Source organism: Peromyscus maniculatus, chromosome 4, assembly GCF_049852395.1.
Source record: "Peromyscus maniculatus bairdii isolate BWxNUB_F1_BW_parent chromosome 4, HU_Pman_BW_mat_3.1, whole genome shotgun sequence".
NCBI classification, from domain to species: Eukaryota; Metazoa; Chordata; class Mammalia; order Rodentia; family Cricetidae; genus Peromyscus; species Peromyscus maniculatus.
In genome coordinates this window covers 19976565-20004337 of record NC_134855.1, presented here as the reverse complement: position 1 = coordinate 20004337, position 27773 = coordinate 19976565, and the positions used below count along the sequence as shown (strand labels likewise).

At 35.8% G+C, this 27773-nt stretch overlaps 1 protein-coding gene across 1 annotated transcript in view; it reads left to right on the top strand.

The window, feature by feature from the left end:
* The window catches only part of Lrp1b (LDL receptor related protein 1B), a 1955528-nt gene that overhangs the window by 1282812 nt on the left and 644943 nt on the right, over window positions 1-27773 (top strand). The window contains exons 24-27 of the mRNA XM_042275227.2: window positions 2332-2529; window positions 3910-4114; window positions 11776-11940; window positions 12198-12442. Of these exons, the coding sequence (XP_042131161.1) occupies window positions 2332-2529; window positions 3910-4114; window positions 11776-11940; window positions 12198-12442 (813 nt within the window). The remainder of the gene's footprint in view (window positions 1-2331; window positions 2530-3909; window positions 4115-11775; window positions 11941-12197; window positions 12443-27773) is intronic.

The window sequence follows — 27773 nt, the reverse complement described above, 5'->3', positions numbered from 1 at the left end:
TTTATAAAATTGAGTACACCAGAGATTGGTGCAAATATATTAGGATAATAATGTGTTTTATGTTAATTAGTCCCTTGATGAGAATGAAGTGGTTTTTCTTACCTCTTTTTATTAGTTTTCGTTTGAAGTCTGTTTTTGTCAAATATTGATATAGCAAAGTCTGCTTGCTTTCTAGTATCATTTGATTAAAGTATTTTTGCCTACCCTTTCACTGGAAGGTAGTGTGTATCTTTAAAGCTGTGGTATGTTTTCTGTAGAAAACAGGTAGATGACTTTAATTTCTCAATCCCTTCTTTCAGCCTTTGTCTGAGAGATTTGAGGTCATTAATTTTTAAAGTTGTTTCTGAAAGGTGTATATTAATTGTAGTCATCATGTTGTTGATTTCTTTTTGCTGTTTGAGATAGCAATTGTATTTTGTGTTTCAAGAACTATAGCTTTGTTTTTTTCTACTGTCTTATTTTTTATGCTTATTTCTTGTAAAGCCTTAAGTATTGCTTTCTCTATTTCCTTTGAGTTTAGTTTTCTTGATGGAACTTTTATTAGGTTGTTTGTATTATTGGAAGTTTTCTTTCTCCTTAGTTGTGTACAGTATTCTAGGCTGACAGTCATTGTCCTTTAGAACTTGAAATACTTTGCTCTTGACTCATCTGCTTTTCAAAGTTTCCATCAAGAACAAAGTTGATATTTGGATAGGTTTTCCATTATGTGTGTGACTGGTTTGTCTTGCAAATTTTAATACATTTCCTTTGTTCTGTATACTTAGTGCTTCAATCATGTTTTGCTGTGGGAGTTTCTTTTCTTGTCTCTGTGGTGTTCTCTGTGTGTCTTGTATCTGTATGAGTATGTCTTTACTTCATATGGGAAAGTGTATTTCTATGATTTTGTTGAAGATCTCATCTATTATGTTTACCAGGGATTTCTTCATATATTCTTGCAATTCAAAGATTTTTGTCTTTTCTTTTTTATTTGTAATTTTCTTTGCTTTTTTGGTCTAGATCCTCTACTTTATTTTTTTTTAATCCTTATATTCTACCTTCTGCTTGATGCATTCTACTTGTAAGACGTTCCCTTGAGTTTCCCTTGGGTCATTAGCTTTTTCAATTTCACTTACAAATCCTGGATTTCTTCATCAGTTCCACCAGTGTTTGGTTTTCCTGGACTTCACTTAGGCATTATTGGATTGTCAGCTAACATGCCAAGAAAGTAGAAAACGTCCAAGTATCATAGGTGTGAGGCCCTTCCCTTTATTCTTTCATCAGAATACTTTCATTATGTGTATGCAAATTCAAGAAGCAAAACATTGATACCTTGTATAATGGAATATGAATCTGAAGTGTCCAAGTTCCTTTTAAGTTCAAGTTAAAATTTAAAAACAAAACAAAACAAAACAACTGCTTCTTTGGTGTTAGGATTCCAAAACCAATATATATGTTTCTATTAATTTGGGGGGAATATTTTTAACATTCACCCCCGCAACTTCTTTCCTAACTCTCCCCTCCACCCTCCAATTCTGTCTCACCCTGCTTTGAAATTTTCCTTTCTTTCCTTCCTTGCTTCTTTCTTTCTTCCTTCCTTCCTTTCTTAATCAAGTTTGTACTGTCCAGCTACTCTTGGGAGTGGGACCTGTCCTAGCATGCAGCGTACCTACTAGTGGTTCTATCCTCAAACATAACCGACTCTCCTTCACCTCAGCTAGTAGCGGAGTTTCATACCTACCTTCCCTCCTCTTTTGTGGGATTTTTCTGACTGGGGCTCATTTAGGGTTTGCACATGCTGCCACAATTGTTGTGGATTCATACATACAACTGCCCTGTTGTGGCTGGGTCTGGCAAACACTGTTTCCTTAATGTTCAATCACATCTGACTCATAAAATCTTCCTGCCCCCTCTTCTACAATGATAATAAGCCTTATATGGAAGTGTATGATATGTCCATTCCATTTATGACTAAGCACTACACAATCTCTTATTCTCTGCTCATTGACCTTTTTGGAGGGAGGTGTTTCTATGTTAATTACCATCTGTTGCAAGGAGAGGCTTCTCTGATGTAGGTTTAGAGCGTCTCTGACCTATGGGTTTAACAATAAAAAATTAGGAGTCATTTTATTGTGTCCATTCAACAAAATAATAGAATCAGATACTTACCTAGGACATATGACCTTTCTAGCTATAAGTTCAAGATACTTTTAACAATGGCTTATATGGTTTCCTTCTAACAGAGTGGGCCTTAGATCCAATCAAAAAGTTAACAAATTGAATTTTATCTAGAGCATTTTAATTTACACCAAGTTAAATATTTTCTAAATTTGGTCAAAATGCATTTACTTACAGATCCTTTTGAGGCATTCATCATCTTCTCTATACGCCATGAGATTCGAAGGATTGATCTGCATAAAGGAGACTATAGCCTACTTGTTCCTGGACTGAGAAACACCATAGCACTTGATTTTCACTTCAATCAAAGTTTACTTTATTGGACAGATGTTGTGGAAGACAGAATATACAGAGGCAAGCTTTCAGAGAATGGAGGTATGCGTATTGAAGTTTTACTGAACAATGAAGTTAGTTTTTGAATAGCAATATATAATATCAGAAAAGATTTTGATTAATCTTTGACTTCGAGTTCTCTTTGTATGTGTAAAAACAGAAGATTAAGTACAATATGAAGATATGCTTGGAACAAGAAGTGGCCAGGCCCAGACAGTCTATTGTCTTTCCTTGAATTTTTTTTTTGAGAATTATGGAGAAAAAAATGTGTTTCCTATGAGGAAAATAAAAGATTGGTTTCTATTTACTAGTAATTTGGGAGTAATAGTAGCTCATTTTTATTTGGATAACACATTTCAACATAGTTCAAAGAAATAATGAAAATGTTTTTTTAAAAGATATGAATTGCTTTTTTACCATAATTAAACTTATCTCTTCTGTCTAATAAGCAACGGGTACTGTATTAGATAAAGCTGTGTAATACTTCACTTATAAATGTTGAGTTTTTTGTGGCTTTGCAATTTTAAGTGCTATCAAATTATTAATTTCTCTTGAAATCACCTTTGGAATTTCAAGATTAGTAATGCTTAAACACAATATAGTGAAAATATGAAAAAGTACTCATGTCTTATGTTTATGTAGTGACTAAAAATTATGACTTTAGAGAACAGATTTGTTAACTATATAAAGTTTATAATGGAAACCACTGACAGTGTCATGAAGTACGTTGAATATACCATTAGAAAACGGCTGTGAAACGAATTTCTTTTAGTTCTGAAAGACATTAAGTAATAGATAAATAGGAAATTGGGCAGACATTACCCAACTGCTGATTTTTATGCAGCCCATGCTAACAACTTTCCCTTTTAATTGTTTTTGACCTGCTACCAGGCTCATGACCCAGGGAATAGGATTAGTGTGACATAGGACTTATGTTCATTCGCTAAGGTTATATATGCAAATAGTGAAGTTATCTAAGACGCCTAACCAAAGACAGAAAATGGTGTGGTTATTAAGCACAATGCTTGTCAATCCAGGTAGATTTTTCTTCTTTACTTCTCCCTTTGAAGGACAGCCTTTTCATTAAATTGCCTAGTTTTTTCCCACCATATTTCATTGTTTTAGTAAGTCTCTTGTTCTGTCAGGAAAACCCCAAACAAGAAGTAACTGTTTCACAACCTCATATTGCTGTCACTTTGTTGTTTTACAAAAGTCCTGGAAGAGTTTATGAGAGTGAAAATTTCTGGTTGGGAAGACCAGATACTATAAATGTTGAAATCTGTTTTCTCTGTTAGGTTTTATTTTTTTTTCCACCAGGACCTTCAAAGCTGATGTGCTTTGGGCTATGGCCACAATTGGGCTTGTCTTCTGTACCTTCTTGAATGACTATGCATGTTGGCTTCCTTTAATTTTTTTTAACAGGTGTCAGTGCCATAGAAGTGGTTGTGGAACATGGCTTGGCTACTCCAGAAGGCCTGACGGTCGACTGGATAGCAGGTAACATTTACTGGATAGACAGCAATCTGGACCAAATTGAAGTATCTAAGCTTGATGGTTCTCTGAGAGCTACGCTGATAGCAGGAGCCATGGAGCACCCCAGGGCCATTGCACTGGACCCAAGATATGGGTAAGAAGCTTAACTTTTTTTTTTTTGTTTTTTTTGTTTTTTTGTTTTTCGAGACAGGGTTTCTCTGTGTAGCTTTGCACCTTTCCTGGAACTCACTTGGTAACCCAGGCTGGCCTCGAACTCACAGAGATCCTCCTGGCTCTGCCTCCCGAGTGCTGGGATTAAAGGTGTGCGCCACCACTGCCCGGCTAGAAGCTTAACTTTTAACGGTTCTCCTTGTAGATCTGCTCCTCCAATTGACCATTCTAAGTGAGGAGGTAAAATGCTTTCTTTATACATTGGTATGCTTATGTCTGCACAGCTGTGTGTGCCAGCATAGAAGCAGAGCAGCAAATGTGAGCACATCGGCAGAAGTTTGGTTACAGAGTTCCTTACTCAGACATTTTCTGAGGCAGAATATATCTTCCTATTAAATATGGGCAGGAAGCACTGTTGGAAAGGATTGCAACTCTTTTCCAAAGCAGTAATTTAATGAATTTCTCTTTGCTCTGCCCTAGAGATGCTGTAATTTTTTTTCTAATGGCTACAAACCCCAGGGCTCGTCTTTGTTCTGAATAGTCGCAGATGTTAACCAACTCACCCTTTATTTATTTTGTATGTTCTTGGAGTCAATTGAAAAGAAAATTGAAATAGGCTTAAAAAGAGTCTAGCAGTGAGATGCTGACTATTGGGAAGTTTGGAGAGTCGAAAGACCTGATTCTGGAAAACAATGTTAAATGTTGAGTGAATTGGCCTATTGCCTGGTTTGTCCCCTGTGTGCTCAGTTTTCAAGCAGCAGAAAAAAAACAGCAGACTTAGAAGCCCTGAGTTCTAATTCCTTCACAGTCACTTGCTCTCTGAAGAAACCAAATGTGTGACCTCTTAGAATTTAGCTTTATCTCTTGAATATAAGTAATTATGTTGTGTGACATTTTGTTTGTGTTCTGACAAATAAAGCTTAACCTGAAAGATCAGAGAAACAGAGGAGTAGCCACCAGTGACTTCTTACCTTTCTGGATCCTCCAACCAAAAGGGCCAAGATCCTGCTTCCACCCTGCCTTATCACTTCCTGTCTCCACCTCCAGAGTGCTAGGACTGAAAGCATGAGCGACCACTGTCTAGCTTCTATGGTTAACTAGTTGCTAGCTCCACCCTCTGATCTCCAGGCAAGCTTTATTTGTCGGAACACAAACAAAATATCACACAACAGGATTATATATGGAAAGTAAATATGCAGCCAACATGAGAGAATACCTTTTGTTTATTTCCCTGGTAATGAGCTTGTAAACTGAAGGCTTGGTCCAGTCTGAAAAATATTTTCAAAGAGCTATTTTTGGCTCTGTATCTTAAATTCAAAGTTTGGAATCATCAGTCAGAGTTGTATGGGCCTAGAGGAAGCTGAATGGGATGCAGAGGAGAGGAACCACCACCCCCACCTTGATTTTGTTGAGATTCCTGCCCATATTTGGCAGTAGATTGGAGGTGTTTTTCTTTTCCCCAGCTTAGACACTACATTTAAAGTGTGAACAGCTTGCCTGGAGAAGGAATGCTATATTAACAGCTCCAGCAAAAGCACTTGTCTTCTATGTGGTGTAAAATGTGTTTTGAATCCATCACAGGTACTTTCAAATATTGGGGAATTTTTCTTGAAACCCTAGATTTCTGGCCCTTTTTCAAACTGTGAAGAGCTGAGATAGATGAGCTGAGAGGTAATGTTTATTTTAGCCTGGAGGTGTATTCCCCAGTCTACAGTCGGCCTTGCATACCTTCATTTTTAGCTACTGTAATAACAACACATCTAAAAAGGCCTGTGAAGTTAAGTGAGGAAGGCTCTTATTTTTCAACAATCTGCTCCCCAAATGCAATCAGATTGGTGACCTTCTCTCTGCCACCCACAAAGATTCCAGCTCATGGCTCCCAATGTGACCCCTATTGATAGGAAACTCTTGCCTATCTTTCCTGCCTAAGTTGTACAAACGATAAATCTTTATGGGAAACTTTCTACAGAAAAGAAAGCGATATGTTGGATCAAGATATGTTTATAGCAGCCATTCCATCACGAGGAAGTAAATGAGACACTTCCCAAAGAACAGATTATGAGAGAGAGGCCAATACAAGCAGGGAAGGATGCTATGGAGACTGTGTGTACAGTCAATCAGTTTGAGAGGAATCTCATGTCCTAAGCATTTTATTGACAGGAAGGAAGATAAGAGTCTTTATTTGTCTCTGTTTTGTGGTTAGTGGTTAGTGGTTTGTTTGTTTGTTTTCCTCATTATATCCAACTTGAAAAGAAGAAAATGAAACAGAACTCCAAAGGATACAGAAACTAAGTGAAAACACCAAACACTATTTCAGTGATTGACAGGTTCCTGGGAGAATCTGATGCTGACAGAGAAGGCTAGATCATATGTAGCAGAACCTATAAAACTCCTCCAAGAGGTCCATGTGTATGAGGGACAGGTAGTTGTAAAAATCCTCCAGAGAGAATACTATATTCCACAAAGTACAGCTAGGACATTGTGAGGTTAATTAATGTAATCCCAGCACGAAAGAAAGAAAGAAAGAAAGAAAGAAAGAAAGAAAGAAAGAAAGAAAGAAAGAAAGAAAGAAAGAAAGAAAGAAAGAAAGAAAGAAAGAAAGAAAGAAAGAAAGAAAGCTAAAATTAAAATAAAACAGGTAGAAAAAACACGTCTCAAACTGTTTCTGGCATAAGTGACAGAAGTACAGATGATGCTCTTTCAGTCTTACTCCAGTGAGAGATAACTCTAAGGTTTGGCTCACAAGATTTGGGAGTATTTTTACTTAAAGTTACTAAATAGGATAGTGGAATTGTTAGCTTGTAAATTCATTTGACCACCTTAAAGTGCAGCCATAGCAATTACATGTTCATTTTAATACAAAAGCTTAAATAGTGTTAGCTTTATTGCATATTTTAGTGAAACCTTCTGAGATTATTTTAAAGATTAGAGTGTTTGTATGGCAGACTATAAACAAAAGTACAATAAGCACACATATATACAACAGACACATACACAAGCCATCTCACACACAGCATACACAACACAAACACATACACTCATATAAACTCATACTTACATACACACACTTTACAAACAAAGACATGCCATCTCACACAGCATACACAACACAAACACATACACATATATACACTCATACTTACACACAAACAAACACATGCACATATACACAGCATATATAACACAAACACAGACATATATACATTCATACACAAAGTAGTCACAGCATAACCACACACTCACACATACCGCATATATGAAGGAACACATACATACACTGCTTGCACACATTCATACACGAGCATGCTGCAAAGTCAAACCAATCAGAAAAACCAACAATGGAAGGAAAATTACCTAAAACTTAGTTTATCATGTTTAGTGTTATCTAAAAGAGACATTACCATTTATTTCTCAAACTTTTCATGAAATACAAGGAAATTCTGAACCTATATTGATAGGAGCTCCAAAATTTAAACTTATTTTTAGACATTTGATTTTAGAACAACTTCTCTGGATTGGTTGGGAACTATGCCTTGAGTAAATAATTTTATATTTTCTATTAAATCAAAAGCTTTCTCATGGCAAGAAAATTTATTTCTAAGTCTGAAGTCCATCACAGCTCTTAGAGCATAGGAAGGTGGCCAATAATTGCTTGTTACACAAATGCATGCCTGTGAGCAGGTTGTTTACATACCACCTTGAAGTACTCAGATTATACAGAAAAGGAGAATTAATGAGAAATACTGTACATTTTGTTTGCAATAGCAAATGAAAAGACAGGTTGCCACTGGCCACTGAGTTTGCTCAGTATGTCGGAGAAAACAAACTGATGGTTGTCCTAACATCAGCCCTATGAACCTGTGTATCTCCTGTGAACTTCCTGAAGCCAGGGAGCCTTTGTGGCTCATTGTATAGATGACAGATAATAGTGCTTTCACAACTGTTTTGCTAGCACACAACAGCTGACCTTCATTGAACATTACAAAATGCATCTTCGTTCACCCCACATTTCTAGTGTTCAGGGTTTCTGCTTTGTCTCGTAAGTAACACACTGTTCTAAGAAGGTCAGGTGGCTCTTAGGGAATGGCCGTTTTTCTCTTTTTTGTTCATTCAATTTTAAGTTAAACTTACTGCTGAAGCACCCTGAAGGAGGATGTGAACCTCTGAAACACCAAGCTGCTTACTGGGGAATGACTGGCAATCTTGAATGTGTGGAGTCCTCCAAGGTTCTTGAGCTTTACCATGCTCATGCTGGGTTTCCACGGGACAACTTGCTTCTTCCTCTGTTGTTCATATTTACTTTTTAGATGACCTAGTAATTGATCTCTACTGTAAACACACCATTGAAGAAAGTAGAACCAGCCACTGCGAACATTAGTGAGGCAATTATATTAAATTTTCTCTGGGAATACTCTAAATTATAGTAATCTTTATCCATTGTTAACTTCAAAAGACACAGATAACCTCTTTTTTGCAAAGATCTTTTCCTTTTACCTTTTCCAACTTGATGTGACAGATTAACCTACAATAATCCAGGTTGTTCATGGTCTATTGCCCAGCTTAATCTAAAAACAGAAACTGCAAAAATGTAGCCCATAGATTCTCTTTAAAAAGCAATCGTGGCTGAGCATCTCTGAGTTATACAAAAATCCAGTCTTCCTGTACTTGGAGAGCTAAAGCAATCATTGAAATGTTAACACATTTTTACCATTTAAAAAGGAATACAAAAAAATGATGTTGTTATAACACCACCTTGTTAAATTCACAAAAGAATGCTTAGAACTTTATGAATCAATGATCCATGAAATCAACCATGAATGTCAGTTGTGTTAGCTGTGTTGTGGCAAGGTTAAGAACACTTGGAAGGCAACTATTTTTAGAACATACTCTTCTATAGAAAGAGATAAAGTTTACCATTAAAATTGATGGAATTTTAATATCACAGTACTCACTACAGAGGAAATACACACACACACACACACACACACACACACACACACACACACACACACACACACTACTTTTTAATGACCAAATGAAGGCATGTGCCACCCATGTTAGATCTAATTCTGATCTACCCCATCCTTTGTTCTCTATTAGAAGCATATTTGATACTTTATAGTGTCTTTTAAAGTTAACCTAAAAATGTGCCCTTCAAAACTACAAACAAACAAACATAGAAACAACAACAAAAAAATGAAAACAAAAAAACAACAACAAAAAAAAAATCCAGCTTTCACTTTAAAGGGAATAGAATAAGAGATGTTTTTTTCTGGAGCAAAATTCGAGTAATCATTTACAAACTTTTTATAGTAACAACAAAGGAAGCCACAAATCATGACATTTTTCAAATATATTAGAGGACACATCAGTTAGGCAAATTAATCAAGATAGGACAAGTTCTGCCTTAAGCCTGAGATGCCATCTGACAACACTCAATTTTGATTGGTGGAAAACTAGGCTTTTTGTTAACACATTTCAAAAGGACTTAATCTGTTGTTAATTTGTTAAAATGACAGGCTCAACACAGAGTAGGCAAAGAAATGGTTAGTGTCGGAACACCGTCCACAAATGAAACACGTGAGAATTCTGAATACTGAAGAAAAAGACAAGAATCTTGTGATCTCAGTTTCTTCAAAACACAGACTTGTTCTTGGAGTGTGTTTCCTTGCTCCTCCCAGGTGAAGTGGATAGGAGTGACTTTACTTCAGCTGCTGTTAGTCATGTGCCTCTATGGAGAAACATGTTTTTGTCACATGTTGCTTGTCCTTGTGATTGTACCCTTTACTCAGATGACAGTTCTCAGTCCTTAGAGTATATTGTCTGAAGCTCTGAATAAAGTTGGCCATTGCATGAGAGTTTAGTTGGCCTCATTTTTAGGCCCTGTTCTCCCAGGTTCACACTGTCAATGAGAGCAGTAAGCAGCCGTAGGGTAGAGATAGCTGGAGATAAATTGTTAGGGTCTGGGGCTACAACATTCTATCCTCTCCAACTGCTCAACTGAAAAGTGTATCAGCCTCATTGCAATGATGCTTTGTTCCATGTTCTATTTAATACAATAAAAAAAAATTGTGTATTCTGAGGCTGGAGAGATGACTCTTCCAGAGGACCTGGGTTCAATTCCCAACACACACATGGTAGTTCACAACTCTCTGTAACTCCAGTTCCAGTGAGCCTGACACCCTCACACAGACATAAATGCAGGCAAAACACAAATGCACATAAAATTTTAAAGTTGTGAATTTTTTCCATTTTAATATATTATTCTCTATAAACATTATTCTATATAACTAGCACTATTATTCAAAACATTGTTTTCTTTAGTATACTTTAATTTAAAGAGAGACTAAGAAATACGTGTTGGATATTTTATATATGTACTCTACTACATTTTAATATTTTTACTTATTTTATTTTGAGATATTTATATTTTAAAACTTTTTGTTAGGCAGATGATCAAACACATAAACTAAAACTAATTGCATGATAAACTCAATTGCAGCTATTACTCAGATTTAGTAATTATCAAAGCCTTATCCCTTGGGGTGATATTGTTTGTAGTTATACTTTCTCAAATATCAAATATTGTCCTGGCCAAACAATAAGCAACTTGGTCATTTTTGTAGAAATCTTTCCATCAGCATATCTGTGAAAACACCCAGAAGCTGTCCATGATTTAAAAAGAATATTACTACGAGCTACTGAGAAACATTGTTCACATAAAAAACAAAACTCTCACATTCTAAAGGCAATAAGCAATAGTTTATTCTGGAGCCATTTTGAGTGAACACAACCCCCACTCCATTTCCCAATGTTTAAGCAGTTTTATGAAGTTTTGTAGTTTATAGTACAAAGAAACTTGTATCTCAAGGCAAGTTTAAAATACATTTTTATCAAAGATACAGGCATAAAAACATGGAGCAAGCTTTTCTATAGGTCATTAGATGATGTATTATGATATCCTTAGCTTTGGGTTATTGAAGGCTGGGGGTCTGTTAAGATATCCCCAAGGTTTTTGTATATTAGTTACAGGGTGTTAGTTCTAACACAGAGTTGACAAGAAATGGTTGTTCTTGGGAGTCTAAAACTAGCCCAAGATGTGGCAATCAGCTTTGTACCTGCACCATTCCAATCCCTACACACCACTGCAGTTGCAACCAGTCAATCCATCTGCAGACACAGCTTCTTTTCAGGAGTCTTTGTTCACAATATCCTCATGATTTGATAATTATTGACTCTGGTAAAATCCCCAAGAGTTCCCAGATGGTGTTACGCTTGCTCCCTTGCTGTTAGATTGCCCTGTTGCTCTTTGTGTTCCTCACTCTTTGACTACAATTGTGAGCTCTGGTCCTTTTCTGAGCCTGAAGCTGTCTCACTCTTCACCCTGTTAGGGTATTCTGTAAGTAGGACACTTACCAACTACTGCTCCTCATTACAACCTTTTGTTCAAAATATTTCACAAGTTGTAATTCCATCTGCATAAATGTACATGGCATGCCTATTCCTATGTACTTGAAACCAATGGGTTAGATAATACAGGCATTTCTCTCCCAACTTTTACTTAGAAAATGTCTCCCCATGTGGTAGGCATGAGATAAACAGTGGAAATGGAGTGAAACAATGGCATTATTTCTTTTTCCTCAGAATTCTTTTCTGGACAGACTGGGATGCCAATTTCCCTCGCATTGAATCTGCTTCTATGAGTGGTGCTGGGAGAAAAACCATCTATAAAGACATGAAAACTGGGGCATGGCCTAATGGACTGACAGTGGACCACTTTGAAAAAAGGATAGTTTGGACAGATGCCAGGTTAAAAATATTTTCCTGTGTTTTCATTTACTTTCCTCAGCTTCTTAAGTGTGTTGTTAAATATCCTAATATACGGACATCATGTATTTCGATCAGTATTTTTGGTTGTTTTTCGTTGTTGCTGTTGTTTTGTTTGGAAAATATTAGATATAGGTCCATAGACTTAATTACTTTATCAATTGTCTGATTTGCATAACTGCATCACTGGACTCCTTCACTGACATTGATAAACCATTGGTATGCTGCCCTTTCTCTAGGTCAGATGCTATTTATTCAGCCTTCTATGATGGAACGAACATGATAGAAATTATCAGAGGACATGAGTACCTGTCACATCCCTTTGCTGTGTCTTTGTATGGGAGTGAGGTGTACTGGACAGACTGGAGGACCAACACTCTGGCCAAAGCCAACAAGTGGACAGGGCAGAATGTCAGTGTGATTCAGAAGACCAGCGCACAGCCCTTTGACCTTCAGATATACCACCCCAGTCGACAGCCACAAGGTAGGTGCTTAGGACAAGCCAGGCACCTGGAAACGTTATCACATGAACTGTACGAGTGTAAAAGAAAGGATGTAAGTTAACAATTATTTTATGTTTCTGGTAGTGCTAGCCCTCAATTAATTAGCTTGGGATTTTTCTGCTTTTAAACTTCTTCCTGTAGAATATTATTCTTAGAAATTAAGGATTTTATATTGTCTTGAAATTTTGAATCACTGACATAACACTGACAAGAAAGTGTCAGCTTAGCAGGTAAGAGCATGTACAAGTCTTGCAGAGGACCCAAGTTCAATTCCTAGCACCTGTAACTGCAGCTTCAGAGGATCTGATGTTTTTTCTGGCTTCCACAGGTCCCTGTGCTAATGTTTGCACCTGCATGCACATTCTCTCTGTCTGTCCCTGTCTCTGTCTCTGTCTCTCTCTCAGTCTCTCTCTCAGTCTCTCTCTCTCTCTCTCTCTCTCTCTCTCTCTCTCTCTCTCTCTCTCTCTCTCTCTCACACACACACACACACACACACACACACACACACATTCACAAGTGACTAAGCAAAATAACTATTTAAGGAACATTTTTTAAATATCTTTACATATGGAACCTATTAAAGAATATGACTGGCTGGGTGGTGGTGGCACATGCCTTTAATCCCAGCACTCGGGAGGCAGAGCCAGGTGGATCTCAGTGAGTTGAGTCCAGGTTGGTCTACAGAGGAAGATCCAGGACCAGCTTCAAAACTACAGAGAAGCCCTGTCTCGAAAAGTCAAAATAAATAAATAAGGAAAGAAAGACTATAACTGAAAACACCAAGGACCCAGAGTCACCCTGCAGACATGGGCTAGCATATTGGGAGGTTGCAGGGAGCTGCATGGTAAAGCATGAGTCACGGGTGATGACTCTCTCCCCCTGTAGTCTACCTATTGTTTCAATAACAGTGATCCTCTGGGTACTTAGGCTCAGTCCTTGCTTGCACTTTTTGATCCCAAGGCTCACATTTCTTATCTTGAATGCCATGATCATTTGTCATAGCCGCAAGTGGCAGCTTAATCTGTTACACTTCTGCATTCCATGGGCCGTAACCTGTGGGATTTTCAGTCTAGCACCACTGAGTTCCCTTTATTATTATTTTAATTGTTTTGCACAGACTTCAGAGATGATGACATCTCACATGCAGAGGAGATATATCTTCTTTTGTCTGTCTTGGGTGGTTTTCTCTGTCATTGGCCCTTCTTGTCTTTGGTTCAGATGTTAAGCATTATTCTGAATTCACATTATATTGCCTTGTTTTGGTGCTGACTAAAACCAATGGTTTCTGTGGCTGAGAAAATCCTGTGCCATCTCTTTGTAGTGTTTAGCTTTCATTCTCTCTGAATGGGATTTCTTTTACCAAATGTGTATGTATGTTCAGTTTATATACCCTCCCAACTGCAGTCTGAACAAATCCAGTTCTCTTCCCAGTCCCTTTCAATTTCTCAGCCGCAGCTCTCTTATTGTCTGTCTTTCTTTGTCCTGTCATTTTTGACTCATCCTGGCCTATGCTTTTTCAGCCATACTTGGCTGCCTTCACATCTACACAGTCTGAACCACACTACCCCATTAGAAGAAGTTCAACTCCTAGTTGTTTTGCACTTCAAAAGTATTTAGTAATATACTAATCTAAATAAATCTGAATAAGCAGGAAACCATGATTCTGACCAGCAAAATGTCAGTGGTATAATGCAGAAGTCACCTCTAACTACTTCCTTCAAAATAAGGATCAGAGCAAAGAATGTATATGAAATGCATCCACATAATAAGTTAGTTTGATTTTTAATAACTACAAAGATATTACACAGCTGTACTTTAGTCTCCACAGTTCTTACTATTCAGTAGGGATTGTGATTTTTAGGTTTAGAGCTACTAAATATATAATGATAAGAAGTGGCTTTGTCTATGTACTACATCAAGGCTCGCCCTTAAAATGGATTTATGCAAAACCAACAGACTTCCACACATCAATGTAACCTTTGTAAAGTCATTGAATGAGAAGGCATGATATTGTGGCATTTTTTTTATACATGAAAAAGGAGTGGTGATTTACTTGGTTGGAGAAATATATTTTTAGCAAGTTTACTTAAATAAAAATGATTTATGTGTAACTTCCCTTACTTGCATGCAATGGGGAATATTTTATTCTGTGGATGAAATTTAAAGTATTCTCTTAGGACTCAGGGAAATATAGTCTTTATTTACATTTAGAAAATGACAACTTGCTATTTCCTAAATAATATTTAATTCATTTTGAGTGATCAGAACATGTTCTACTGATTCCACATTTGAGGATTACAGAGTAATCAGTAATCATTATCTACCCTGTTCATTTGCTACAGTGAAGCAATAATTTACTATTTGCAGAAGGAGACACAGAATGTGGCCACTATTTGGTTATTGTAAAGGAGGGAATTTGTAGTCAGAAGTTTACCTGTGTCCTTCCCAGCCAGTGGTTGGAACAAATCTCTCACACTCGCATCCCTCAAGTAAACACAAAAAGGCTTATATTAATTATAACTGTATGGCCGTTTGCTCAGGCTTATCACTGACAAGCTCTTACACTTAAATTAACCCATAATTATTATCTATATTAGCCACATAGCTTGATACCTTTTCTCAGTTTTGCCTTGTCATCTTGCTTCCGCTGTGTCTGGCTGGCAACTCCTGATTCAGCCCTTCCTCTTCCCAGCATTCTCCTTGTCTGCTTGCCCTGCCTATACTTGCTGTCTGGCTATAGGCCAATCAGTGTTTTATTTATCCACCAATCAGAGTAACACATATTCACAGCGTACAGAAAGACATCTCACAGCACTTCATCTTTTCTGTCTAATCAAAAGAAAGATTTTAACTTTAACATAGTAAAATTACATATAACAGAACAGTTATCAAGCAAGAATTACAATTATAATATCTAGTCTATGTGTATTTGGCAAAGCTAAAGAAAACATTCTATCTATTTTATATTTGTGAGTCTAATTTTTTTATCTAATTTATCTTTTATCATAACTAAGTAAAATTATAAGTATCTAGTCTTCAACTACATCAAAGACCGCATAAGGATATAATATTACCTAAGTAAACATGAAATGCATTGTAAGCAGCTTCCAAAATTCTGGAAATGACAGAGACAGCTGCCTGCCTGGAAAGTCATAAAAATTTCCTCTGTAACTTTGGGGCATCCATCTTTAGCCTATAGGTTTTGAGTTTCTCAGTTGCTTCTTCCTATGTCCTGAAGAATGTCTGGCAGTTTCTTCTGCAAAGAAGGAACCTAAAGAACTATCTCATCTTGCAAAGTTCAGTGGTCACCTTCCTATGGGTCCTGCATGTTCAGTTAATATAACATATTATCAGCATTCCAGGAAAGAGCAGTTTCTTGCCCAAATGCCTATTTTTGCCAAGAAGAATATAAACTCCATATGGAGTGTCTTTGATGCCCATCTTCCATTTTGAAGTAAATCAGTGCTGCCAGGAGAAGACATGTCTCATTGTCCAGAAAGTCTAAGTTTTTAAAACATTTTAAATGACATATTCTGTAGGTCTTAGAAATGTTTGAAGATTACTTACCTAGTTGAAATATATCTATGTATACCTAGAAAACTTAACTAACATTACTATAAGTTTGATTATCACAGATGACTAATAATCTGCATTTATTAATTATACATTCCAATTACAAATGAGCTGCACAAACAAAATACTTTTAAAATAAGAGTAGAAATATACATACAGTATAACAAAATTAACTTTAAATTTGTATCAATGAACTTAAATCCATAGCCATGAAAAACACTTCAAACAAGTTATTGATCTTTAAAAGAAGATTCAGTAAGCTACTCTTTTATCCTGTCATATCTATACTATCCCCTTTTCTTCTTTAGAAAGAGATTGTATTTAAAATTAATCCCATTAAATAAAAATAAACATTTATAAACAATATTTTGGAAATTTGGGCATAGCTTCTCATACTACTTCCTGCTGGATGGGGGTGTGGCAATTTTATGGGAATCCTGAGAAAATTAATAATTATGGTCAAGTCCTGACTAGGGTAGTCTGTGACATTGTATTCTCTGAGCCAGGTTCCTTGAAAATTTTCTGGATGTTGGATCATCTAGGCCATGGTGTCATCTGAGACCTTTCAGGTCGTCTTGGCCAATCAAACTATATTAGCTTAGAAGCAATCCACAGGTTCTCATCTTCTATGGAAACAAAAGCAGAACCTCTTTTCCAAAGCAACGTATCCTTAGACATAAATTTTGAAGTCAAAATACCTTTAAAATATTGGTTTAACTGAGTAGCCTTTACAGCAAAATGTCTTTCTGCAGTTAAAATTCCCAAAGACAACACAATCCAGATTCTCTGTGTAATATCTATTTTTACGTGGCTTATTTTTTTGTGTTACTTCTATTGTCTTTATTAGACCATCAAGTATTTTGGACAAGTACAGTAGCACAGCTTTCACAGAATTAAACAAATATAACATAAATAAAAGTAACACACCCTGAAATAATATTCCCCAACATTTCTCCTTTTTGTCTAAATAAAAATGAAAGGGTTTTAACTTAAACATAGTAACACTATATATAATTACAATTATCAAGTAAGGATTACATTCACAGTATTCTGCCATTTTTATTTAGCAATTCAAAGAAAATAATGCTTATCTATCCTATCTTAGTGAATCAAAATTTTACACCCAATTTATTTCCTATCATAACAAAGGAAAACAGAACCTATAACTATCTAGTATTCAGCTCCAATCAAGATCCAGAAGGATGTAATATTACCCAACAACAAAGACATTTGGCTGCCTGAATAGTCACCCAACGTTCCTCCATAACATTGCAGCACCCATGTTCAGTCTAAAGGCCTAGAGTATCTGGCAGACTTTTTAGTGAAGCAGGAAATTTGAAGGACTGTTCTGTCTTGCTTTGGCAAAGTTCAACATTCTTTTTCCTGCATGTTCTGCATGTCCAGTCTGCACAGCACATCGTCAGAAGTCAAAAGCAAGAACATTTTCTTTGCTTAGTGGCTAACTTTTTCACAATGAAACTCTGTAAGGAATTTCTACAATGCCCATCACATTTGCAGTAAATTGTGTTGCCAGAAAGAGATGTGTCTTGTCATGAAAACTTTTGTTAACAAAACATTTTAAATGCCATAGATCTTTGAGGTATGTGAAGACCACCTATAGATCTAAAATATATCTACTTAACCTAGAAAACATACCTAACATATCTGCAATTTTGATTGTTATAAATGACTAACCACTAATCTATGTTCCTGATTATCCTATATATAGTTTATAATAATAGCTTTCAAAAACTAGAATTTTACCTTATATTGTGAAATAAACTGCACAGTTACAATACCTTAAACAAGAATACAAACATATATAAAATATGTTGTAATAAAAATAACCTTAAATTTTTATCAATATACAAAAATCCTTTAATAAGAGTAGAAACATATATACAGTGTAATAAAAGTAACTTTAAATTTGTATCAATATTCTGTATTCCCCTAAAAGATAATAAACATCCATAGCCCATCAAATAACCAAAACCACCCACACACCCCCAACTCGTGGGAATGTGGGCATATTTTCTCCATACTTGTTCCTGCTGTCTGTGGACCTAGAGAGAAAATTTTGAGATAATGACCAAGTCTTGGGAAGACCAGCAGTAACCTTTGCTGATAGATATCACCTGTCAAGTTTCAGGAGGTTTTGCCTGATCAAACCTGATCCATATTAGAAATGTGAATTAGGAATCCACAGCCTCTTGTCTCGTATAGGAACAAAATTCAAAAGCATTTTTAATTTCCATTTGATAAATGTATTTTCTAATTTTTTAAAAGTTAAGTTATTCCTAACATATCTATACTGATTCAATTTAGCACTCCAGTTAACAATCCTATGTGTCTTAGCAGCTGTCTTTTGTTTCTTAATAGTCAAAAAATTCAAAATCAGCACATGCAGGATCCCGACTACCTGTGTATTTCCCATCTTATGTGACTTTTTTCTTTTACTCTCTCTTTAAAAATTTTATTTTATAAACTATTCATTTTTTTCTATGACTGTACCCTTTTCCTTTTCTTAAGCCTACACATTGTTAAATGCACCACAACCTCTTTAGAGGTTTTTCTGGCTGGATCTCTTTTACTGCACATCTCTAGCCTTTTTTGACCACATGAGCAAACTTTAGACTACTTAGGTACACCTGGCTCCTCCACATGTGACTCTCAGCTGGCACTGTCTGCTTCTCTGGTCAGGAAAGCCAAACATAAAACTTGTCAACTTACCGTGGTTTGTCTGCCCAAAAACTACATTTAACCTTCCTAGCTATGGAAGCCAGTACCTGAGCTGTCATAAGCCTTTTTTTTACTTAGCTTGCTGTTTTCACTTAGCGGCTGCCCTGCTGGCTTAACAGCAATACCTCTTAAAGGGGGCTTATCCTCTTTTTTCCCCCTAAGCTTTCTTAAGCCCTGCATGGATATATAACCCCATGTTGGGTGCCAAAATGTTGTTTGTTTTTGTTTTTGTTTTGTTTTGTTTTCTTTTGCTCTTCTTTGGTGGACTCACCACTCAACTCTCAAATAAATTCACATGCTTATTATTACTTATGAATGCCTGGCCTTAGCTTGACTTAGTTTCTTGCTAGCTTTACTTATCTTAAATTATCCCATCTACCTTTTGCCTCTGGGATTTTCTTGTTCTCTTACTTCTTATTCTTACTCCGTGCCTTTCTGTGTAGCTGGATGGCTGGCCCCTGATGTCCTCCTCCTTCTCTGGCTCCTAGCTTTCTCCTCCCAGATTTCTCTCTCTATATATTCTCTCTACCTGCAAGCCCTGTAAGACAAATTGCTAAATGGTTTATTAATTTAAAAAAAAAAAAAAACAGAGTCAGATATTGGGCTAACAACTCAGAGAGCAGAGGAATAGGACAAGCTGCACAGCCAACCTCACCTTATCAACTCCTAAGCCTCCAGAGAGAGCTGGTTCCTGTTTACTCACACCTACACACCTTTCTATGCCCTACCATCTTACTTCCTTTCTCTGCAAAGCTTTATCACTTCCTCTTCCTGCCCAGCTATATCACTTCCTGTCTGTTTGTCTAGACCTTCAGACCTCTATGGTTAACTAGCACTGGGATTAAAGTCACATGTCACCATACTTGGCTCTGTTTCCAGTGTGGCCTTGAACTCACAGAGATCCGGATGAATCACTGCCTCCTGAATGCTTGGTTTAAAGACATGTACCACTGCCTAGCCTCTATGTTTAATATAATGGCTGGCTTTTTCCTCTGATCCCCAGGCAAGCTTTATTTGTTAGAGCACAAATAAAATATCACTATGCCCCACCTATCCTTTCTCTTGCCTTGCTATTGGCCATTCAGCTCTCTGTTAGACCAATCAGGTGTTTTAGACAGGCACAGTAACAGCTTCACAGAGTTAAAGAAATACAACATCAACAAAAGTAACACACCTTAAAATAATATTTTCCAACAGTCAGTTAGCAAAATAAGGCAAGGGAAAACTCATGTAAAAATATGGCTGAGATGCCCCATACAACTTAGGATCAGCCTGTAGTCCATAGTTTTATTAAACATAGTTTAGTGGATAAACTGAGCTTTCAATCAATTGATTATATGTTGAAGTAAAGAAGTTGGATGAAATTTATAAAGAATACTCCAGAAAACAAGAGGGAGTACAGACTTTGAGAAAACCAAAACTGGCACACAAGAATGTGGAGATCAAGATCAGTACCAAAAGAAGACATTATAGTGTGATTTCAGAATAAAGAAAGTGTCAACCCAAAGCTGAGAGGTTAGGGTACTATATTGGCTTTAAGGTTTGATTCTTGCAGATATGTTATAAACAAATCAATTAAATAACTATCATGTTTACTGGATTTGGCTGCCAGGGGAAAGTCAGCAAAGCCTGTAGGGAGAGTTAAGGATGTTATTTGACTTGTTTTCAGATTATAGAGAGATATATAGATAATTGATAGGTACGTGAATGATAGAGAGATTACAGATCAAAGATATATTTTCTTATTGCTCTGCTTAGAATCTTTTCTTAAAATAACTTAAGACTGTCACAGAATCATATCTGTCTAGTCAACATCACCCAATTTCCAGACCTGTCCTCTTGAAAATACAATTCTGTTGTATGAACAAAATCTGCTTTAAAGAGGCTTAATTTTCTGTTAATAAAGACAGTATTATTTTTCAAGAAACATTATTTTTAAAGACTAGGTGCTGATATTTTGATCTTGAATTGTTAGAGGTTCAAATGGTTTAAAATTATATAAATATAGTACTGCCCTCAGAGAAACAGGTGAAAACACAGAAGTAAAATAATGGGGGATACACTGAGGAGTTTCACTGTAGATGAAAAATCCATCATATTAAATAGATTTTAAGCATTCTTCCTATAGCAATGCCATCATCCCCTACTTTCCATGAGGAATCCTACATATGGGGGTGGTAGTGGCAGGGATGATGAACATAAATGAACTGGACTATTTAGAAAGGTGTGGTATTACAATAGTTATGTCTCCTATTCTGTAACCAAATGCTAAGAATTGTTGCCTGATGTGACTATTTTTAAACCCTTTCAAAGTTTACTCTTCTGCAAATGGGAACAATTTATATTTATAAACTAAAATTTCCATTAAATCAATTATGAGAATGAGGCTTAAAAAATTTCTCAGCACATTTTCTAACATGGGGTCTTAAAATAAGTTGTTGTTTTGATTTTGAAAAGTTAGTCTTTTAGTCTTTTGAGTTCTTGTTTGTTTTGATTGTTGAGATGGCGTCCAATTTTGTCCTGCAGGCAGCCTTGAGCTCTCCATGGTTCTCAGAGGCTGAGATTTCAGGTGCCAGGCATCATGTTCAGTTGTTTGGGAATTCATTTTTGTAGATCATTTTTATATCATTTATCCATTGTGTTTTACAAATAGATTGACTGTTTCTCAAAAAGTAGTTGTAATAATAAATGCTTCCATTTGGCTCAATAAAATATTTCTCTAGAAAAACTTTTCTTGACAATATTTATAAAGAAAAAAATATCTTTATTCATCCACCATTGACAAATTGATTAGTTATATTGATTTTTAGAGCAAAGTTAAATGAAGCAAAAGCAATGTCGCCTTTCTCCTGTAAGGATTTCTGCTCATGCTGATTTAAGGACAGTTTTAATGAAATTTATGGTTTTCATTGTGCTCAGAATTATAGCCAGATTTTGCTAGCCAATGAAGCAAACCAGTTGAAACAATAATGGCAGATATTATATATCCATTAGTACCAATTAAGCAGACTCCCATCTCTTAAAATGCTTTAAAACAATAATTGATATATTTCTCTGTAAAAACATTTATTGAGATAATATGTCAGTTTTGAAAATTCATCTTAAATGGATGACAAGGTTTTAACAATATCTTAATAATTAATCATATTCCTTTACAGCTTAACATTTTCTATTTTTCTAACAGTTATGTAAAACTTCTTGCATAGTAATTATCAATATTACTATGATAAGGAATCAGAAACTGCGAGGAATGGATATTAATATTTTAATATTGTATCTTGTGTTTTAATATTATAGCTTTTGTTGGTATTATGTTTAATTTCTAATTTCAAGTCAGAGAAGAGAAAAACAAAATATATGTTATGCCAGCAGTGGGGTAAGGATTTTTTGTTTTTCAGTGAGAAAATAAAGCTTGCTGTAAGTAAACACAGAAAAGAATTTATCAAATAGGTTTACATATAGAAGTTGACAAATATTCTTTATAAAACACTTTTATCTATTATGAGAAATAATAATCACAAATTAAATGTAGGTATTATGATATACCTACCTTAATTTAATTTAATTAATAAATTAAAACATTTAATATGCAATTCATTATATATAATAAAATTTTTAGAGAAATAGGAAAATAGTATCTCATTTTGCAAAACACAAAACATAAAGACAAAACATTAGATTCTAAGAACATTGCCGATATCATTGCTTCTTAAAGGTCAAAAATATTACTTATGCAACCTGAAGTACGGAGACATTTCATTATTTTATATATATATATATATATATATATATATATATATATATATATATGTTCATATGTAATTTCCAACAATTTTCCTATGGCTACTAAGAGGCCCCCAGATTTAAAAAAATGGAAAATATTCACAAAGCCATAACTAGCATGGTAGAGGACAATCTCAAGTATTTGTAGGATACAATTGATTCTTCACTTTCAAAGTCACTCCTTCAAATGCTACTTACATCAGTCATACTTCTCTTTCCTCTTTCTCACACATCCATATTCGTGTATGTGTGTGTGTGTGTGTGTGTGTGTGTGTGTGCACATGCACGTGCGTGTGTATATGAATATGTGTACATCTGCAATATTCTACCCTACATAAGAACACTTAACATATCTATTCTTTGCATTGTAAGTCTCTCTCTTTCTCTCTTGTGTTACTGTGAACTAAAATTAAAAATCTCATACTTATTATCAAAATGCTCTTCAAATGAAATTTATCCCCAGCCTTTTTTATTTTATATATTTATATACTATCAGTGGATGATTTATTTGATTTAAAACAGAATCTATTTTAAATGCTAAAAGTTGTTGACAAAAAATTGCTTGTCTTCTAAATGAAAATAAAAAAATGAAATAAACTGCAAGGAATTTAAGTAACATTACACTTTATAATGACTAAAATTTTATTGGTGATTCTGACATAAACTTCACCTATGAAATGTTAATGCATTTCTACAATGCATTTTACCTATTACATGTTTGCGGTTTCCCTTTTAAGAGAACTGTGTACAAATAAATAGAACAGCTACTTGTGTTTTTACTAAATCATTCCTATGGTACATATATTGATGAAATATCAAATGTAATTTTTTATATTTCATAAAAATTGAACACAGTATAAAATGTGACATAAGGTAGTGGAATTACCTGCTGAATGTGTTGATGGAATCAGGTGAGATTGAAGCAGTATTTGTATACATTTGTTACGTTTGGCTGAGCATCTGCTTCGGATTTAGAAGCTGGCATAAAATGAGAAAGGCCTTGAGTTAGATCCACAATGGTGTAAATACAAAGTAAATAAATAAGATGCTTCCTTAATTTCTTTAGCATCAAGTGTAAAGATTGACATTTTCCTAAATAATATTAAAAATATAATTTGTTGTTATATTGGCAATCATTCTGCACCAGTTATATTTATTAGTATGATGGCTCTTACTATGAAAAGGGATAGAAAAATCTTTCATAAAACAAAACCAACCCCTATATTCAGCATTCAACATGATTTTATTAACTAAATAAATAGCATACATAGTTCATATTGCATAAAAACATTTGCATGTTTTATTAGAATTTTCCAGAAAAAAAATAGTTATATGTCCTCCAAGTGTTTTCTTTTCCTGATTAGAAATAAACTAGAATTAAATGTAGTTTACATGAAATATGAAATTTTCTCTAACAGTAATATTTCTTTCACAGTCCACTTTGGTCTTACGTGATGTGTGAGGAATACTAGTTCTCCTGCCATGGTTTATACTTATGTATCATTGACTGTCTCTTCTCAGCTTCTGTCTTTGTATGCTTTAGGAGGTTTAATTCACTTTTCGGGTGATTATTGCTGCCATTTCCAATCATGTATCACACACATGAGTGAGTCAGCAGTGGGTCCAGAGGTGGCTAAGCCTAATATAATCATGGGTGCCATCAGAATTTTAAGAAAAAAATATATGAATGAACAAAAAAAACATAGATCCTCTCACCTTGCCACATGTAGTTCAGAAATGCAATTCGTTAGCCCAGTTCATCCCTCTTTGTTTGGTAATAATTTTTATTTGATTTCAGCCCCATCTTTTCTTTGCGTGCTGCTGAATGGAAACTTTCTTGCTACAGGAGCAGCCTTCAACATACAAAGGTTGTAGACTCAATCCCAGTACAATCTCAAGTAAATAAACAAATCTATGGATTTTCTTGATCACCCAGAATACACCAGGCTCAAAACAAGTACAATAACAAATAAATTCAGAGACTACATAACCCTGACTCAGTCTCCAGTACAATCACAAATAAAAAAATAAACTGATAGAGAGAGGCCGAGGCAGGCAGATCTCTGTAAAACAAACAATCCCCCCCTCCCACCTCCCTCGCTCCTCAACACACACAAAAAAACACAATTTAGGGAAGTTTTAGGGCAGGCAACAAATAATTATATAAAGCAGTAAATGAGGAAAATGCTTCAAAGCTTAAATGTTGTGGGGCTTTTTTTTTTTTTAAGATTAATGGATTTTTTTTTTAAACAAAACTTAGTATAATAGTAATAAAGAGCTGGAGGATGAACAGAAGGAATTGGTGGGACCCTTAGAGGAGTCCCAAGGGAAGTGTGTTTTTGAGTCTGCGTGAGGGAACGATGGGACCCATGTAAACTCATCAAGCCTGTCAGATCTGTTTTAGAAAGACAACCAAATGTAGCTGATTAAATTAAGAGATGACTTCAGTAACTGCAGACAACCATGCAGAAGATGGAGGGAATCTACTCAGAGTGTGTTGCACAATCAGAGAGAGCTGTGTAAGCCTTCCTTAAAGACTGAACATAAAGCTCCTTGGAGCAATAACAATGTCAGCTTTTCAACCATATTTCCCAGCTGCTCGATGTTTGGAGCAACCATGAGCTTAGTCAGTCCTTAAACTGTAAATGAGGAGAGATGACACAGGTGTCTCTAAAGCTCTTTGTTTGACCTCATGGGATTTAGAAAAAGAAACTGTCAGTGCTTGTAAAACTCCACGGTGGTCCTCTCTTGGATACAATGAAACAGTATTGGGGGGGGGCACAATCTCTGTATTGATAGTAGATTTTATAATAGTATTTGACAGAAAACCATTAATTATTTTCTATCAAGGTTTGACAAAACATTTCTAGATGAAGAAATGTTTGAAGGTTTTGTGGAACAGGAAGCCTCTGCCAAAATCGATGAATGTGTGTGTGTGTATACACACACACACACACACACACACACACACATATTTTTTTTCACTACCAAAGCTGCCACGGATAATACAAATTAAGGTGCTCAGCTATGATACATTCAGACTTTACAAAAACTGTCAGTAGGCTGGACTTGTTTCGGGTTACCATCTGTTAACCCCCACCTTATGTCACAAAAGGAGTATTGTGAACCAAATTCCTCAACTGGGTCATTAGAATAGGTAGCTGGCTCAGATGTTTACTAAGAAGAAAACTTTTAAAAGACTTAGCAGTATTATTTCAAAGTGAAATGAGATTAAAATGAAAGGCAAGATTTCTATGTGGATTTTCCAAGCTGTGAAGCAGAAAATATTGTGAATTATACATTATAGCCCTACCATTAATATAGACACTGGGCTATAAAATCAGTGTGAGTTTTTATTCTAAGTACATAGAATTTTAATATGTTTGATTTTTTTTAAAGGGAGTTCATAATTGTAGCATGCTGAGAAGAGTGAGAATTATTCTGGACTAAAAATTAAAAATAGAGTGAAATCAAGTAGCACACACAGGACTGTTAAAGAATCTGCTTTTAATTGCTCCAAAAGGAGTCATTTTTCTGTTCAGTATAATTTAAAAAACCTATTATTCTTTCCTCACCTTACAATTGTTCCTATGTTTACTATTTTTTTCTTCATTCTTTTCCTCTTTTTTTTTCAAGTGTGGGGAAATTTGAGTTTTCTCTTTCTCCTTGCAGCCACTGGGAGCCCTGGCTCTAGGTGCTGGGACACTCTGTCATCTAGAGTCTTCTTTCCTTCAGGTCCTCCTCTCCTGCAGCACCGCTCAGCCTCCATCTTTCCCATATGCTCACTTCATTTGTAACTCTAACAATCCCTTTGGGACACTAATTAATGCAAATTAAGTGGAAGGGTGAGACAAGGTAGATTGCATGGGAATTTGGGTGGTGGAGAAGCTGGCCATGAGGAGTCTCCTGGCTCGAAGCTTCTATCTTTTTCTATTGGTTTCATTTGTTATCAGGTTTTCTTAGCAGATGACTTGTTTCAGAAACTTTTATTTCCCTTTCTAAAAGAAAAAAATATTTATTGTTAACTAGTACAAAGGAAAATCCTGCTTTGCCTTCTTCACTTGGGAAGTGTGATGAACTCCCAAATGCATATTGAGTATACAGCTAATTTCTCACATCTTGTCTATATTGATTATATAGTCTCACGTTTTTATTCTTTGTGATTTAAAATCTTATAACACTAACGCTAACTACTTGGGGATGGGAAAAATAAATTTTTTTTATACTCCTAGTTCACAGTTGAAACTGCTATCATAACAACAAAAGAACATCAACTCATTTGAATCAAATTTTATTTATAAGGAGTCTCAGAGGAAAGATAATACAAGCTGTGCATTTTCATCTCCATTTGATGAAACAAGGGCACTAGTAGATAAATGTGATGGAAAATGATGGGCAGAGCCCTAGGTGGGGGCATTCTGAGGCTGGTCTATTAGCATTCTTCCATGGAGATGAAGATACCCATTTCCTCCGGAGATTTGAAAGGTACTTCTCACAGGCCAGCCATAGGACTGACTGTAGGGAAAGGTCAAAAAATGCTGACCTAGGTCTTATGACCTATCTCAGGAAAAGTGGACAGAGAAGGTCAGAGAGATCTTTCTGTGGCTTCCCTTTTTCAATATGACATTGCATACAGCTTTGGTGGTTTGCCTTGAACTGTGGCAACCCAAAGCAATAAGTCCATCTGCTAGAAACGACATATTCATTAGTTGAAAGCTAAATTCCTACCAGTGAGGTCATAAGGCATGACTCTTTCTGCCTTCAATTTAGTAGCCTAGATCTAACAACTTTATACTATTATAATGTAGGAGGCCATCTCTGACTTTTCCCAGGATTCCTATGAGGAGAGAGGGATAAGAACATATTAAATAGAAAGATAGTGAAGAGGAGAAAGACAGAAACACAGGATAGCTTCGGGGTACCTGGGTCAATACCCAGTGGCCCCTTCTGTCTTTTCAAAAGGTTTTTTTTATAACAATGCCAAAAGGTGGGGCAAAAGACCTCCCCTTTTCTAGATCAAAGCACACCTCACAGCCAAATGTAGGCCCTTCCAAACACCTGATAATGAGCCCGTGTCGAATCATCCTCTTGTGAAGCCCTGCTAGATAAAGCAAGCTCAAATTCTCAGACCCTGAGTAATTTGGGCCTCCACATTATAACGAATAAGTAATAGCAATAATAAAATAATAAAAATTCTATTAAATAAATAGACAAGCT